Source organism: Patella vulgata, chromosome 5 (genome assembly GCF_932274485.2).
Source record: "Patella vulgata chromosome 5, xgPatVulg1.2, whole genome shotgun sequence".
Classification (NCBI taxonomy): domain Eukaryota; kingdom Metazoa; phylum Mollusca; class Gastropoda; family Patellidae; genus Patella; species Patella vulgata.
The window spans coordinates 26,033,455-26,049,246 of NC_065883.2; the positions used below are offsets into that span (position 1 = coordinate 26,033,455).

Sequence of the window (15,792 nt, forward strand, 5' to 3'; positions counted from 1 at the left end):
TGCAAAGGGAGTTAACCTTTTTTTCAAGTTTGGGCTGTTTTTCTTTTTATTGTTAAGAAAATGGAATCAAATTATTTTAAAAGTTGACTCATCATAAAATAATTATTTTTATTTATTTGATTCTACTTTGAATTTGCTGAAAAGTGAAAAGTTAAGTTAGCCTCTATTGAAGAGTTATTTTACTTGTCTGGATGAAAGAGACTTTTGTTTAGAAGGAAGACAACTCCAGAAGAAAATATTTTCGTCAACAAAAAAAATAAATATTCCCATGACTTCGTAAAATAAAACATTGCTGGACAAATATTGCCATGGATCCTATGTTTTTGGCATATAGTTACTTCAGAAGGCGAAAATACCAGAAATGTGATGAAATATGTTCTCAGCTACTAGAGAAAAATCCTTATGACCAGGTATTAAAGCCAAAGAAGGAGCTAAATCGATAATAATAATATTTGGGACCTAGAAATTGACACAAATGGGTCGCAACGCATACAATAATGTAATATGAATGTATATAAATTGATTTACATTCAATCGTTTCTGTTTTTACTGTAATTTCTAATCAGTTAGGTTCGGCAAAACCAGAAGTCTCAATCGAATGGCAATCTCTAGCGTCTGCATGGTTATTCCAGTCTACGCCGATAGTATTTATTGCGCATGCTCTCCAAATAAAAATATAGTGTCACCGTTTGACATGACTTGTGGAATATGCCTAGCCTCATTTTTCGAGTCCCTTATTACAAATAGTGCTGAAACGCATTATGGTACACGATTCGTGTACCAATTGTAAAATGTTTATTTTGTCTTATATTGGATATCAGAAGGCCATCTTTTCCCAGTAAGATCACAACATCAATGTTGATTTAAACAGACAAATAATTTGTGTTTTCAATGTTGAAGATTTTGGATGATATTTAGTCAGAGACTTAGCTACCAGTACTTTAAGTTTTTAGTTTACGCTTGTCTCGTTTCGTGACCAGGCTGTTTCGTACCACCTAGTTCATTCGTATCTCAAATTGATTCATACCTTTTTTATATATGTTGTTGAAATAAATTGAAATAAAGGTGAAACCTTACCACATAATTAAATGATTTGAATTAGAATTAGAACACGCACGTGATTTCGCGTCACCTATTGTCGGAACCGTCGTAAATTTAAAACAGATTTTTTCGATAATGAATAAACTACTTAGTCTCTGAACCATTGTAAATTTTAAACGGATTTCTTCGATTATGAACAAACTACTTATAAACTTACCTGTGTGTTTGAAATCAACTCCTGTTAAATAAAATCTATTGCACAACTAAATATCCCCAACAAATAAAAACGTTCTTCTTTAAAAACTGAAATCCCACAAAATTGACACAGAAAATTACCAAAATGGAAGTTGATTACATCAATCTTCAGGAAATATCATTTTGTATATATAGGGGTGACGGCATGGCAAATCGAAACGGTTTTCGGTACTACTTTTACGACAATTCAAATTTAGTTTAAGAATAAACTATAAACTTGGCATTGAGTTTGAGCGTTCACACACATACATGTAACTGCCCGTATTCCATTATTTTGTTACTGTCTCTTACATTCTAGTACAATCTCTGCAAATTTTTTAACTTTACCTTTTAAAACATTTTGTTTTAAATATTTAATTAGAGACTTACCCGTGTGTTTGAAAGCAATAGTTTCAATATTAATCACCTCCAATGTAATTGATATATTCGTTGCCCAAACTGAAACGATCGTAATGATCGCACTTGATTTTGATTGCAACAGCCTGCACCCATTTCACCCAGCCTGCACCGTACGTGATAACCCTTAGTAGAAATTTTTTGTTGGTTTCGTTCATCACGTGACTGGTTCTCTGACTGTTGTGTTGATGTCAGTCGAAAATATTAGTGAATATTTTGATTTTTCAAGAGAGAACTTTTTATGCATTGGAATTGGAATACATGTAGATACCTGAAATATAAACAAACAATTCTGGAAAACCTGCATCTCTATTAAATGGCAAAGTCTTGATTAAATTCCATTGTAGTATTAAATAATGGTGTAACGTTGATGGTAATTTACTTCATAAATTCTTCTAGAAGTGAATAAAAACATCCTAGTTTAGTAGTTATTATGTCGTGATGTTATAGAATTTAGAATGTAGATTTTTTTCCGGGTTGCTAAGTCTACCTGTTCGATATGCTTTACGATTACGTCAGAATGTATTTTGAATCCACACCAATTACAGCTCAGATTATGAATTCTATCACTTTATATGGCTTGTTACCTGAAATACAGATCCGTAATCTTATCCTACCGGACATAAATTTTCTGGGTTCCCTTGAACTCTTTGAGAAGTCCTAGATTTAACACTGGTTTCGAAGTCACTTGCACAATATAGGAATGTGACCAAATGTATAATTCTGAGTTGCTTTCCTTTAAGTCTTTGATCACTACTTACAATGTACTGTATGGATGTTCTATTGATTTTGACATGGGCTATGGTAAGAAATAACGACAAATGATTTCGGAATATTTTCGATGACATTACTCCAGTCCACAGCCTTAATGGGTGACATAGTACCAAAAGAGACACATTTGTTTGTCAATTCTAGTAACACATCAAACAATCCTTTTGTATTTTTCTCTTTTCTTTAACATAATAAAACTATTTGTTATAGCCTACATGTATTTTATTATATTGGATGGTAATCTAATACAATTACACAAATTGGATTGTCTATAACATTTATAATAGTGCAAAAATTTGATAAATGAAATCATGTTTTGTTTTAGCCCTTTCCTAACCTCTGGAAAAGATTTTCAGATAATAATAGAGTATCTGCTAAGAGAGCTGGATAAAAAAGTATACGTTGGCTATACTGATGAAATGGAGACGAACTTGAATATATTTACCGTATAATGTGATGGAAATTAGACTATTGTTTCTGTCAAGGTTTTCTGTGGAGCGTGAAGATTGATTTCTCACCTAGAAATCCCTGGGTTCTCACCTTTCATGAGTGGCGATTGTGGGGTTGAACAGATGGGACTAAAATTGAAGTCCACCTGCGTACATTGGCATGAATGTGAAATAACCCTTGGCAGTTGGAATTTGAAAAAAGTTTAAGCTGAAATGTTGCTGCCTGGGTAAGATTTCACCCTCACATTGCACACATAGCCATTGAAAGGAAAATTATCTCAAAATGACTGTAGTGTGTTGACAATATGTTAAACCAATTCCATTATTATTGCAGTCAGCATGGGCATTAAAGACAAGAGCCTTAACAGGTCAAGTATATGTCGATGAAGTAGATGTTGATGAAGAAGGTATAGCAGAAATGGTTATGGATGACAATGCTATAGCCACTGTAGCTCGTCCCGGTACTTCTTTAAGAAAACCTGGCACAGGTCAAGGACTACCTAGTCAAGGTGTAAGGTAAGTTGATGTATTTCAAAACTATTTCGCGATTTTTATTCAATATATTGATTATTAGTTACATTAAAGAAAATAAAACACAAAAACTTTAAAAGGTTGGAGAAATGTCCATACAATTTGATTTACAAAATGTGTGAGCTAGAAATGGGGCTTATGATTTAATATGATTTAATGGAGCTTATGATTTATCCCTTCATGTATAATAAAAATGATACACATTTTAAGGGTTTAGCTGAAGCAATGTATTTTCGCTAGTCCTACCGAACACAACAAAGGCTGATACTGCAAATACATTTTTATGAATATGTAGGCGAATAAATTCTGTAAAACTGAATTTTCATTGAGTTTGTTTATTATTTAAAATAGTGTACTCATTGTACTGAGAGAAGATTAGACTTAATACAAGAATAAAGTTTTCTTTGTATTTATAGGCCTAATAGAATTAACAAATTGTGCATAGAAATAGAATTAATAATAGTTCTCATTTACCATGCCCTTTGTTCGAACAGCTGTTTTGCCTAAAATAAACAAAGACAGTATGTATTTTTGATTTTTACAATATTTATATGTCATCATCTACTTTATTGTTCCTTTATACTTTTTCAGACCAGTTACTAATTCAGGTCGTCCTGTTAGTGGGTTTGTGCGTCCAGGTACACAGTCTGGTCGACCTGGTACTATGGAACAAGCCATTAGGACACCCCGTACAGCGCACACAGCAAGACCTGTTACAAGTGCTTCTGGAAGATTTGTAAGACTTGGGACAGTAAGTTCATTCAGTTCATACATGTCAGTCTAAAATCAGAAACCTACTTCTCCCATTGAATTGTATTTCTGATATTGATTTTACTACAGACTTTAGTTTATCACTCTGTAGCAAATCCAATACATCTTATTTTCTGTTTTTTTGTATTAATCAAGTATAGTGAGATCATTCACATGTTTGAATATTGAAAAAGTCATGGATTTATTGAATATTCTACTCTTAGATGTAATACTACTCCCACAGTACTGAATTAAATATGAAGAACATTTGATTTGTTAGTGATAGATATTTAGGTTTCTATCTTTGATTCAAAATGTATGATGGCTTATTACATGCAATATCGTGAAAATCTCTAAAACAACTATACTCTTCAAAAAAAAAGACACGAATAGTGACATTTCACTGTCAGTATACCCTCGGTCTACCACTGCCTCGTTGCAACAGGTACCGCGACTTGTCGCTGAACCAAACTGTTCTCCAGTGTTACTTTAGTCATACCCTGTGTGTCTGAATCCAATAAAGTCAGATTTGACAATTTTGGCGTATTTCGAAACAATAGCTCTAATGGGACGTCTGATCTGAGATCCTACGTCGTCCAGGAATTGCAGCTGCAGTAGAGGTCGCTGTTGTGAACCGTTTCCGTAAATGATGTAACCGGATGTGACGATCCAGGGCAGGCTAGGTCACTCTTGTTTGGCCTGAGCTCGGGCAGTCAGGTGTGGAACGTCGCTGTCGGTACCTATCCCAAAGGCGAGAGATGGTACTCTGGAAAAAGATTCAGCAGTCTGGCTACATCTGTCTGGGATTCACCTGCTTGTAAGCGACCGATAGCGTTGTTGCGTAGGTCTTCATTCGGATGTGGCATTACTTGGCTTGTTGTTTGTTTACATGAGGGGGGTTGAATGGCTGAATGGTTAGCACGCGCTCGCTGTATCATACGGTCTGTCATTGAGTCATCTGGCGGAGTTTCGATTCCGCGGTTGTACGTGTCCAACCTTGTGGGTTTTCTCCGGGCCCTCCGGTTTCCGCCCACTGCTAAAGAATTATTGAAATAAAATTGAACCATGTGTTAGTCCCGAAATGACCTAGTTTGTGTCGAGTGGACGTTTAACCCCATCTCTCTCTCTTTTTTGTTTACACGAGCAACTGATTTTGAAACCGAGAATCCCAGGATTTTAAAGGCCTTAGATTTGAGTTTCATGGGAATAGCTTGCGAAGTTGTTAAACTCATGTGTCTTGGTGCAATCAAGCAAAAATAAATTTCGGCAAAAGGTATGACCAGTCACAATTAGTGACCCTAGATTTAATACCAATCATGAATTTTTTTATCCTTACATAATGACATTAAAAACATATAAAATTTATGGAAACAACAATCCCATTAAAATAAAAAAATGATGATAAATGGGCTATGCGGTTTTTTTTTTGAAGAGTATATATATTGAGTAGTAGAATCAGTCCAAGGAACAGTGTATAGTCATTTGGATGGCACGGAAAACAGAGCTCCCATGTACATGTTAACGTGCATTGAAAAAAAACCTTTGGCAGTTGAATTTAACGATGACTTGGTGGAAATGCAGATATCTTGGCAAAATTTCCCATCATACATAGCACACAGTATGTTCTATACTAGTCTTCATTAGTCTAGTTGGTACAGAAAAGTAGGATGTTAAACCCCATTTCATTTCTAAGTAAGAAACCCAAATTTGAGTGTAGACAGATATTTTTAAAAAATATTTTATTTATGAATTGTTTATTATTTCAGGCTTCAATGTTGTCTACACCTGATGGACCATTCATTAATCTAGCAAGATTAAATTTCTCAAAATATGCTGCCAGACCAAATTTAGCTAAAGCTTTGTTTGAGTATATATTTCATCATGAAAATGATGTCAGAAATGTTAGTAAATACACTTCAATTATTTTGCATTTTTTGCATCTTAAAATTTTGAATTTAATACTGATGAACGTTATTTCCATTTTTTCAGATAATGTTTAATTTTTCACTATTTATTTAATTTTTCCCAGGTTAATCCATGCTAAAATATACTAAAATAGATTATTTAACATTTAATTAAGAAGATAAAATTGAAATATCAAGTATAGATAATCTCTCTTTTTGGATCCAATTAGATTAAAAGGAGGCCCATTAAAAGATTTTAACCAGGTGGCGCTGGCTTATTCATCACATCTTGTAAATACCATTTTTTGGGACAGATATTCTAGTTAGGGATTCAACTTTCATAGTGTGGTAGTTTGTAAGGGATTTAAAATCCCTCAAATGGCAATCAGTGGTATTAACTGAAAATCATATATTAAACCTATACAGTGAACAGATTCTCAAACAATAATGTGAAAAATTTGTTATAAAATATGTAACAGTCTATCTGTTGTTCAATATTATTTTGCATGATACTTTTAGGCATTAGAATTGGCTTCACTGGCAACAGAGGCCTGTCAGTTTAAAGATTGGTGGTGGAAAGTTCAACTTGCTAAATGTTACTACAGGTAATCTTTTCTTGATCATAAATGAATATAACTTGTTTTGTAATATTGTCAATCCTTCCATCATTATTCACACTGGAAAACATTACAACAGATATAATCATCTTTAAACATACAGATATATCACTGTCCACAATTAATGAATTATGTCTTTTTCTTTCTTTATTTCCCTACCGTTGGGTTATGCACAATTTTAAAAATTTAAATGAAGTAAATTGTTTCAGTAGTTGTTAAAACATGCATTTATATACTTACTAAGTCACTTTGTACATACTTATGTTTAGTTTACAAAAGGTTCAAAGCTATATCTCACCTGTCCTTTTGTTAATTTTTCTGTTGTTATGCATTTGTTATGCAATTACTATTTTTCCCAATCAGTGGGATGTTGGGGCTTTGTAATGATATCAATATTGATATACCTATACAACTTTATTTTGAAAAGCATTATTTAGGCTCACATTGTTCTTTCAATTATTTAGATGGGAGAAAATGACCCTGTATTTAAGGATTAAATTATCTTCAGGGTTTTAATTCGTTGTTCACTGAATTACTTTTTGTCATCTTTGCAGACTAGGTATGTTCCGAGAATCTGAATCACAATTAAAATCGGCCATCAAACAACAGGAGATGATTGATTCGTTTCTATATCTGGGTAAAGTTTACGTTCGACTAGATCAGCCACTTAGAGCTGTAGATATATATAAACAAGGCTTGGAAAAATTTCCAGGGGAAACAACTCTACTGACAGGAATAGCCAGAATACATGAGGTGATATATATGATGCAAAATTAGATGAAATGAGATTAGGTTTCAGAAGTGAGGTCCTATTATTGTAAATATTGATAAATAGCAAACACTCAATATTTCGAAACACAGCTTTTAATATGGAATTTGTCTTTATGTTATGGAGGCCTGGTTTTAGGATCAGAATTGTCAAAGATACAAATATGCAGTCAAATTGCCATGTTAATTACCACTTTCTTGGACCAGGTGTTTAGTTTACAGATGGAATTTGGCCCTCTTTTTAGTCAATTTTGTCTGTCTTTTGTTTTGCAGTTCTCCTATTTTATCTTTTTATTTATGAAGCATTGGATAAGAACTGAATGCTTCTAAAACAATAATTGGAATGAACAGATTAGTTTTGAATTTAGACAATATTTTATTCAATAAATTCACAGAATTTATATGATAAATATAGTATACGATAACAAGCTGCATCAGCTTACATGTATATGTAACTGCTTCCTTAGTTTTAAATACATTAACTCTTTCGCTGCTGAGTGGCACTAAAAGACAGCAGGGCTAAGTGCTAAGCCATTTAGCTATAAATAGCTCTAATTTGCAAAAATTTGCTTGAAATTAAATATCTGAACATACAATGAAAATATTTTGATGAAATTTTCAGGACACCTTACTAATATATAATTGGGTCTTAAATCAAATTTTGATGTAGGTACGATGATTTTGTTAGCCATATTGTTTATTCTATTTATATATATAGAATAATTATATATATAGAATAATTATTAAAAACAACAACAAAGTCTGTTTACGCTTATGCCTTATGCCAGTAGAATTACTACAAACGAAACACGTTTCTTCATTGGAATTTGTCGTCAATTGTTCACTTCGTTATCAGAGTCAAAATCTTCATATTCTGATGATCTAGAATCTATCTTCAATAGCTTTGTCCGTCGAAATACGTTTATTTGATGCCATTCTGTCTTGATGATTTTGCTCAAAATCACTTAAATATATCGATAAAGACTTTTTTCTCAAGCTAACAAAGAACTTCTGCCATTTATAGTGTTGTCACCCGTGTCTATTATTAGTGACATCTTTCCCGCACTGTACAAAATTTTGTCACCTGTACTAAAGTTTTTACATCAAATTTGTTGACTATAGTCGCCTGCCGCAGCGACCCGTCCAATCGAATATAGTTGCCTGCCGCAGAGAAAGAGTTAAGTACATTCAAATTGAACATATAAGTTTTTTATACTTTTATGTATCTTCTGTCTTGCAGGGTTTAAATGAATTGGACGATGCTGTGAAATTTTATAAAGATGTTTTACATTTTGATAATATGCATGTGGAGGCCATAGCTTGTATAGCAACACATCATTTTTATACAGATCAACCAGAAGTAGCTCTCAAATTCTACAGGTAATATTTTATCATTGACATACAAACAGATAGATCATGGATATTTTTAGGTGCATCTGGTCAAATCTTTATTTAACTGTATAACTTATACAGAGAATCAAGTAACATTTTCAAATGACAAGTAGGAAAAATCTACTTGTCACCGGCAGCAACTAGAATAATGTCAATAAAAATTCCGGCTAAAAATGTCTATGCCTAATTTATCCATTGACCATTCCAATAAAATTAGGAGAAGGGAAATCTTATTTTTTAACAAATTAGACAGTATTTCATGGCACGCGACATAGTAACGTGGTGTTGAATTTCTCCCTGATTAACAAGACTGAAACTTATATGGTCATTTTAAGTTTGTTCTGTACGTCTTTAAAAGGTTTCTTTGCATTGAAATAGTAACACTACTGATTTTGTGAAAGCCAAAATGTCATTGTCATTTATACTCCTAATAATTCATCCAAGCTGTGATTATTTGATGTTTCATTTTGACTTAAAAAAATAAAAGGAAATAAACCAAATGACTGACAGTTCTTTCCGAAGAGAGTTAAATATTTTGAAAGTTGAATTCCGTTTAGTGTAGCTAAAAACCAAACACGGAGGGTGGAGAGATGAGGTTTCTAATCTAATTATATATACCGGTAATTTTTTTTATATAATAAGCCAATTGGAGAAATAAAATTGTTACATGTCTTTTATGAAAAAAAAAGAGTCTGGAAATAATTTTGGATTTATGTCCCTTGAATTGTTGCATTCAAGGACTAATATTATCTTTTCTCATCTCAAGTTCTGTGTTAAGGATAACTGCTTCTTAACTCTCATGCATCAAGACATCCATATTTTGTGTAGCAGAAGTGAACTTTGAGCTTAAACTCTGCTCATTAAGTGCCAAACATTCCTTTCAGTTCACTTCATCTGACTTATCAATGTATCCTTTTGAACCTCATTGAAGAAAAAAAAACCCAGACGGAACTGCATGACATAGCTGATGAGTGTTGAATCATATCCCTCTAGATAGATTGAAGGAAGTGTTTTTATTGTAGGTTATATTGCGTACATAGATAATAATATGTTTTTACATAATGTTGTTTATTATTGTAATGAAATTAATATTTTGACAACCTAGATGGCCAAAGGTTACAAATTATTTATGTTTTTAGTGATAGTTGGAAGATAAAAATTCTATTATGAACAAATTGATAGACATAATAAAAAACAAAACAAAAACAGAACATTTATTAACATAACAAGACTATAATCAACTCTCTATATCATCAGATGGTCAAGATTTTAGCTCAGAATAAAGTAATTTGAATGATATTTGAAAGATATCTATTTTTGAACTGTTATAGGAAGAATGGCCAGCTCTTTATCTAAATCTTACATAATGCATATTTAAGAAAATTAAAGAATTTGTGACTCATTTGCCGGAAAATTCATGACATTTATTGTGCATTTTATGTAATAAGCACTGTTTATTGGAGTAGAATAATTGATCAATTGTTTATGAATAAGTTATGTGTGACAGTAATCACATGCACTCAGACATCATAAATACCATTACCACTGATAATGGGAGAAAAAGTTTATTTTCCCATGCTTTATTTCTGAAATAAACATCTAATTTTTCTTTGGACAGGGTAAGCAAATATTTAGAAGTAATGCAAAACTCAAAAATTGGATTCAGAGCATTTACTCTGATCTGATGGCTCTGAAGCAGGCTGCATTCTTCAACAAAATTAAATTGTGGTTCAGAATTAGTGTTTTCATACTGTTTGTATTTGGTTGAAACTAGTAAAGTTTGCCACAGACTTGACAGTCTAAATGCTGTCAGGTGAAATTCCTTTCCAGATTTTTATTTAAAAAATTAAAGATAGGTCATTAAATCTGAATATTAATGTAGGTAGTAGGTTTGTTAATGTCCAAGTCAAAATTTGACTATGTTCGGGTTAGTACAGATGTAAAGGCTGTGTTTCTTTTTTTATTTTATATGAAAAATAAATGGTATTTGTCTTTGTAATTAATAGTTGAGTTATTATAATGAGGATGGACCAACAACAATAAGTCTTTGTGTATTGTTAATAATAGGGCAAATGTCAGAAAAATACGGACATAATGTTGGCAGAAATTTACCCCTTAATCCATTTATATCTTTATCATCTGTTTATGAGAGAATGGAAAGTTCTTTGTAAACCATGCTTTTTATGAATTATGAGACAATGAAAAATTGTCTAAAAATAGAAATTGAACTGTACCAATATAATAGAACTAGAAGTCAGTGAATTAATAACAATAGCTCAAATCATCTGTAAATTATGAAAGAAAGATTATAGAGGGCGGAAGGTTAAAAGTGCTCTCATTATCCTCAGGGTTCTGTCATCTCATTAAGATCGACACTATATTGGATCCAAGTTAATAAGGAACAAGCCTAAATTGGTTGGATTTAAGTTTATTGTCAACAACCATTTTAATATTAAAAAAATTAAATATATTTTTGCATAATATAGGTTTATCAAACAATGAGTCAGTTAATGAAAATATTGGAAAATGGAGAATGTACTGACATGTATGAAATAGATTTTAGAATTATTATTTTATAAATATAGATAAATAAAGATGCTTGTAGTTAATCCATAGGAACTAATGGAAATTTCCAAATGCCATATTTGATGAACATATTTGTCCCCACCTTTCGAAGAAGCAGGGGACTATTAAAATCTGCCTGCCTGTCTGTCTGTCACACTTTTTGGGACACAATATCTCTCCTTCTAATTGAGCTAGAGTGTTCAAACTTGGTGTAGGTGTTTATTAAGTGAATGTCTTGATGGAGTTCGAAGATGAACATTTTTTGCTTAGGGTAAGCAGAGATAAGCAATTCAATTGTTTGATGCTTTGGGACACAATAAGGTTAGTTCTAATTAAGTGAGAGTGATGAAACTTAGTGTATAGCTTCATTACATCAAGTTTGATAATGAGCATTTTGGTCAGACTTTGGAACATAACAACTCTGCTTTTAATTGGGGTAGAATGTTTAAACTTGATGTAGATGTTCATTAGGTGAATGACTTGAATGATTAACATTTCCCACTAAAGCTAAGCAGAGCTAGGCGATTTCATTGGTTGATGCTTTGGGACAAGATAACTTTGATTCTAACTGATGGAGAGTGATGGAACTTAGTGTATAGTTTCACTACCAGGTACATCAAAACCTTGACTGAGTTTAATCGTGAACATTTTATGCTTAGACTAAGTATAGGTAACCAGTTTGATTGCTCAATACTTGTGCAATTAATCAATATGTATCATCTATTTATTTTGGGATTTTGGTGGGGGACATCGTCGGACTCACTGTTGGCTTGTTTCCTTTAATTGTGGGAAAGTGTATCTCAGTCACTTGATTTTTAAAATTTGAAACAGTAAAATTGTTGTTTAATTTCTTATAATTATAATATATCAATATTAATAGAGACAAGAGTTTTTATGATGGAGTGTATCTTGTATGGTTATGTTGAGGGTAGAAATATGTTGTCATAATCTGTTTACATGAAGAAGACATGTTTATATAAAACTGGTTCTGTTTATCATGTGATAAATAAATACATTTTCAACAAGTTTTTCAGAAAATTGAATTAGTTCTACTTGCAATTGTGAACATTACAGGCACAATATTGCAGACTAAAAGGCAGAGCAGTTCTACGTTATGGCCATCTAAATTTCCCATTTATTTCTTTTAATGTGTCTGATTGTCATTTGCTGGACTTTTGCATCCATTGCAAACAACAAAAATGGTTAAATTCCGTTCAGTATACAAACAAGTGGTTAATTCAAAATTTGTTAACATTTAGCAATTTATTAGCATCCTCTGCAGCAGATGATATTAACAGGATGATCAAAACCATTTACATATTTCAAAAATTTGGTGGACTAATGGACTGAACTGGTAATAAATATTTTTAAGAGGTGGAGAATGTCTGCCAGAATGTCGGCAGAAATTCCTTTCTATAATTATCATTATCTTGTGACATTACATCTGATTTAAGGGTTATCACATATATGCTGCATTAAAACATGGAAGAATGTTCACCATGTTATAGTGTGAGCATTTTTCACAGTGTAATAAGTCGGAATAATCTTGGGAGAGATAATGTTTATATTCTTGATCTATCTATTATGGTTACGACTGGCATATTAATGATAGAAACAAGATAAGCGAGGGGATTGGGAGATGAATTGATGACTTCTGTTTAAGCAAAACAAACAGTACTTGAATAGTAGATACCCCAGAAGTGGATAATAAGATGGTCACTAACTAGCCATCAGCTATAAATCACTGGCCATGTCATGGATGTCCTGATTGTGTGGGGGGTCATTCTGAGGACATTCTCATTGTTATATTAAGAGAGTGTAATAAAAGATAACAGTATTGAATGCATACCAGAAAAAGAGTTTCTTTTGGTCCACGAGACCATAAATTCTCACCTGATATAGCTACTATTGGGTTTTTATCAATTAATATAAGGTTACTTAAGGGATTTTTACACTCCGTTGAAAACATTAAAGAAAATCCATTAGATATATAAAGTAGATATAGTTGAATCATGTCAGCCCATTAACAGCTTATCATCATACTATTTAACAGTTTATGGAAGTCGTGAAAGAATGCTGATGTGATTAAATATAAGCTCTTTTGAATAATTTATAATAGAGAGAGGAAACTGGCTATTTGATAAGGATAGCTTGTAGGTATTGCCACTTAACAACAGATAAGATTGTGCTTAAGACACTCTGTATCTCTTTAAAACAGTGAAGAGGGTTTTTTTTTCTGTCATAACTTTCAAAGAATCTAGTAAACAAAACTGGTTAATTTCAAATAAAAGACTGCTGTATTCTTGGTTTCCATAGGTGGTCAGCAATAAGCCTACAAATGGATAACTGTGTCTACATATTTGCCTTAGTCACAGTGCCAAGCAATCATCAATTTATCAAGTCATTCGTATACCGGTAATTGAACAGTTGATTCTTTATATAAGTTACATTCTTATTTCATCTGAAAATTTCAGATACTGTAGTTAGGTTATTCCTTCATAGTTTGGCATTTGATCTACATATTTAAAGCCACCTTTATCCACAGATACTCTCTGCAAGCCAGGACTTCCCTTTAAGATACAAAATAATTAAAAGATAACAATGCCCATCTAGTAAATCGCCAAATGCCTGGCTTCATTACAATCATCGTCACATTATGCGTATTGGAAAAATGGAAGAGATTCAGACAAAAAGGTTGAAGTAAATGTTCATCATTAGATGTTTGATAAAGAAAATGCTGAGATATACAAAAAATATTGTACCCATTTCATCATCAAGTATTCTATTATTGATAGTCAGGTTATGGCCAGTTCTCTTATTGATTTGTTTTATGTGTCTCAAGCTAGACACCATTATCTTAAACTTATCTATTTTATGCTTAAATACAGAAATTAATGTTGTCTGTCTGTTAGATAACTCTGTTTAATGTATTTCACTTCTGACACTAATTATTATGTCTGCTAATTTATACTAATGATAACACTTTTAAATTGTTTTTGTTAAAATTAAAGTTTAATATAGAATGACAACAATTATTTTTTCCTGTCTTGTTTCATGGTGTCTAGCTCTAAAAAAGTAAGATTTTGTGAAAATTCAAACCCTTTAGGGTCAATGTCTGCTTCCATTAAGGCTGATGCCACAGACAAATGTTTCTAATTAACATATCAAAGAGGCCAGTTATGATTGATAGGAAAGAGTGAACAAAAGCAAATCACAGCCCTCATACAAACATAGATAATCTCAGCTAACTACCAATATTTTAAAAATAAAATAAGAAATAGAGAGAGAGAGAGAAATGGGGTTTAATGTCCACTCGACACAAACTAGGTCATTTTGGGACTAACATATGGTTTAATTTTATTTGAATAATTCGCTTGTGCGTAGGTTTTTTTAGCAGTGGGAGGAAACCGGAGGACCCAGAGAAGAAATAGGCTTATTATATGCCTACTCTAATACTATGTGTGATCCTGATTTAAACTCGATCATGTAATGTTAGGTATACCTTTAAGTCTTAAGACTATTTGATAAAGTCTTCCATCATTTTTTTCAGATATTTCCATACAGTTCAGAATAACGATTTAATGGTCATTCAACCCACAAAATAGGTTAAAAAAATCTAATTTCAACCAATCATGTTAAGCTAATACTAGACTTGTTTAACCAACTGATAGTGAATATGAAATTTTTATATGAGAAAATGGCCACCAAGGGATGTCTGGATTTAAATTCCATGTTCGGTATAAAAATTACTACAAGAACATTGTGTGTCTTACTGTGGTCAAATCAATGGAATTTTAAGCAAGGAATCAAGTTAAAGCAACCTAACTTGCACTATAAATCATTTATTATTTCTATAAACTTCTAACATGCCTTAACACAGTTTAGATATTTATGTTTATGTTTATATTTGGGTGTTACTGTTATTCTCATGCCGATAACAAAATATTACACGCTTTGGCATGACACAAATTCCTTTAAAAGGTCGAAACTAACCGCAAATTCTTATGCATTCAATGCACATGTTTAAGCCATTAAACTGTAACAATTTCCCATCTTTTGACTTTCAATGTTTCTTTTACCATGGCTATTTGAGCTCTAAGAAATCGGAATATTGAATGTTAAATCTAATTTGAAATGTTTTAGAGGTGATAAATGTATTAAAAGTTTTTATCACATTACTACTGTGGAATTTACAGGCAGATTAGGGTTATAGAATGATATCCTGTGAATATGTTCAAGGACTTGCCTGTATTGAAGAAAGGAAATGAAATGAAATGAAATGGGGTTTAACGTCCTACTGTTCTGCTCATATACTGGGCTAATGAAGACGGGCATATGCCATACAGTGTGCTA

At 32.3% G+C, this 15,792-nt stretch overlaps 1 protein-coding gene across 1 annotated transcript in view; it reads left to right on the top strand.

Annotated features, from left to right (window-relative positions):
- Positions 1 to 223: 223 nt before the first annotated feature.
- The window catches only part of LOC126820885 (tetratricopeptide repeat protein 8), a 47,748-nt gene continuing 32,179 nt past the window's right edge, over positions 224 to 15,792 (top strand). The window contains exons 1-7 of the mRNA XM_050549036.2: positions 224 to 410; positions 3,247 to 3,428; positions 4,035 to 4,194; positions 5,960 to 6,094; positions 6,617 to 6,702; positions 7,269 to 7,467; positions 8,723 to 8,862. Coding sequence (XP_050404993.1) covers positions 309 to 410; positions 3,247 to 3,428; positions 4,035 to 4,194; positions 5,960 to 6,094; positions 6,617 to 6,702; positions 7,269 to 7,467; positions 8,723 to 8,862 — 1,004 coding nt within the window. The 5' untranslated portion in view covers positions 224 to 308. The remainder of the gene's footprint in view (positions 411 to 3,246; positions 3,429 to 4,034; positions 4,195 to 5,959; positions 6,095 to 6,616; positions 6,703 to 7,268; positions 7,468 to 8,722; positions 8,863 to 15,792) is intronic.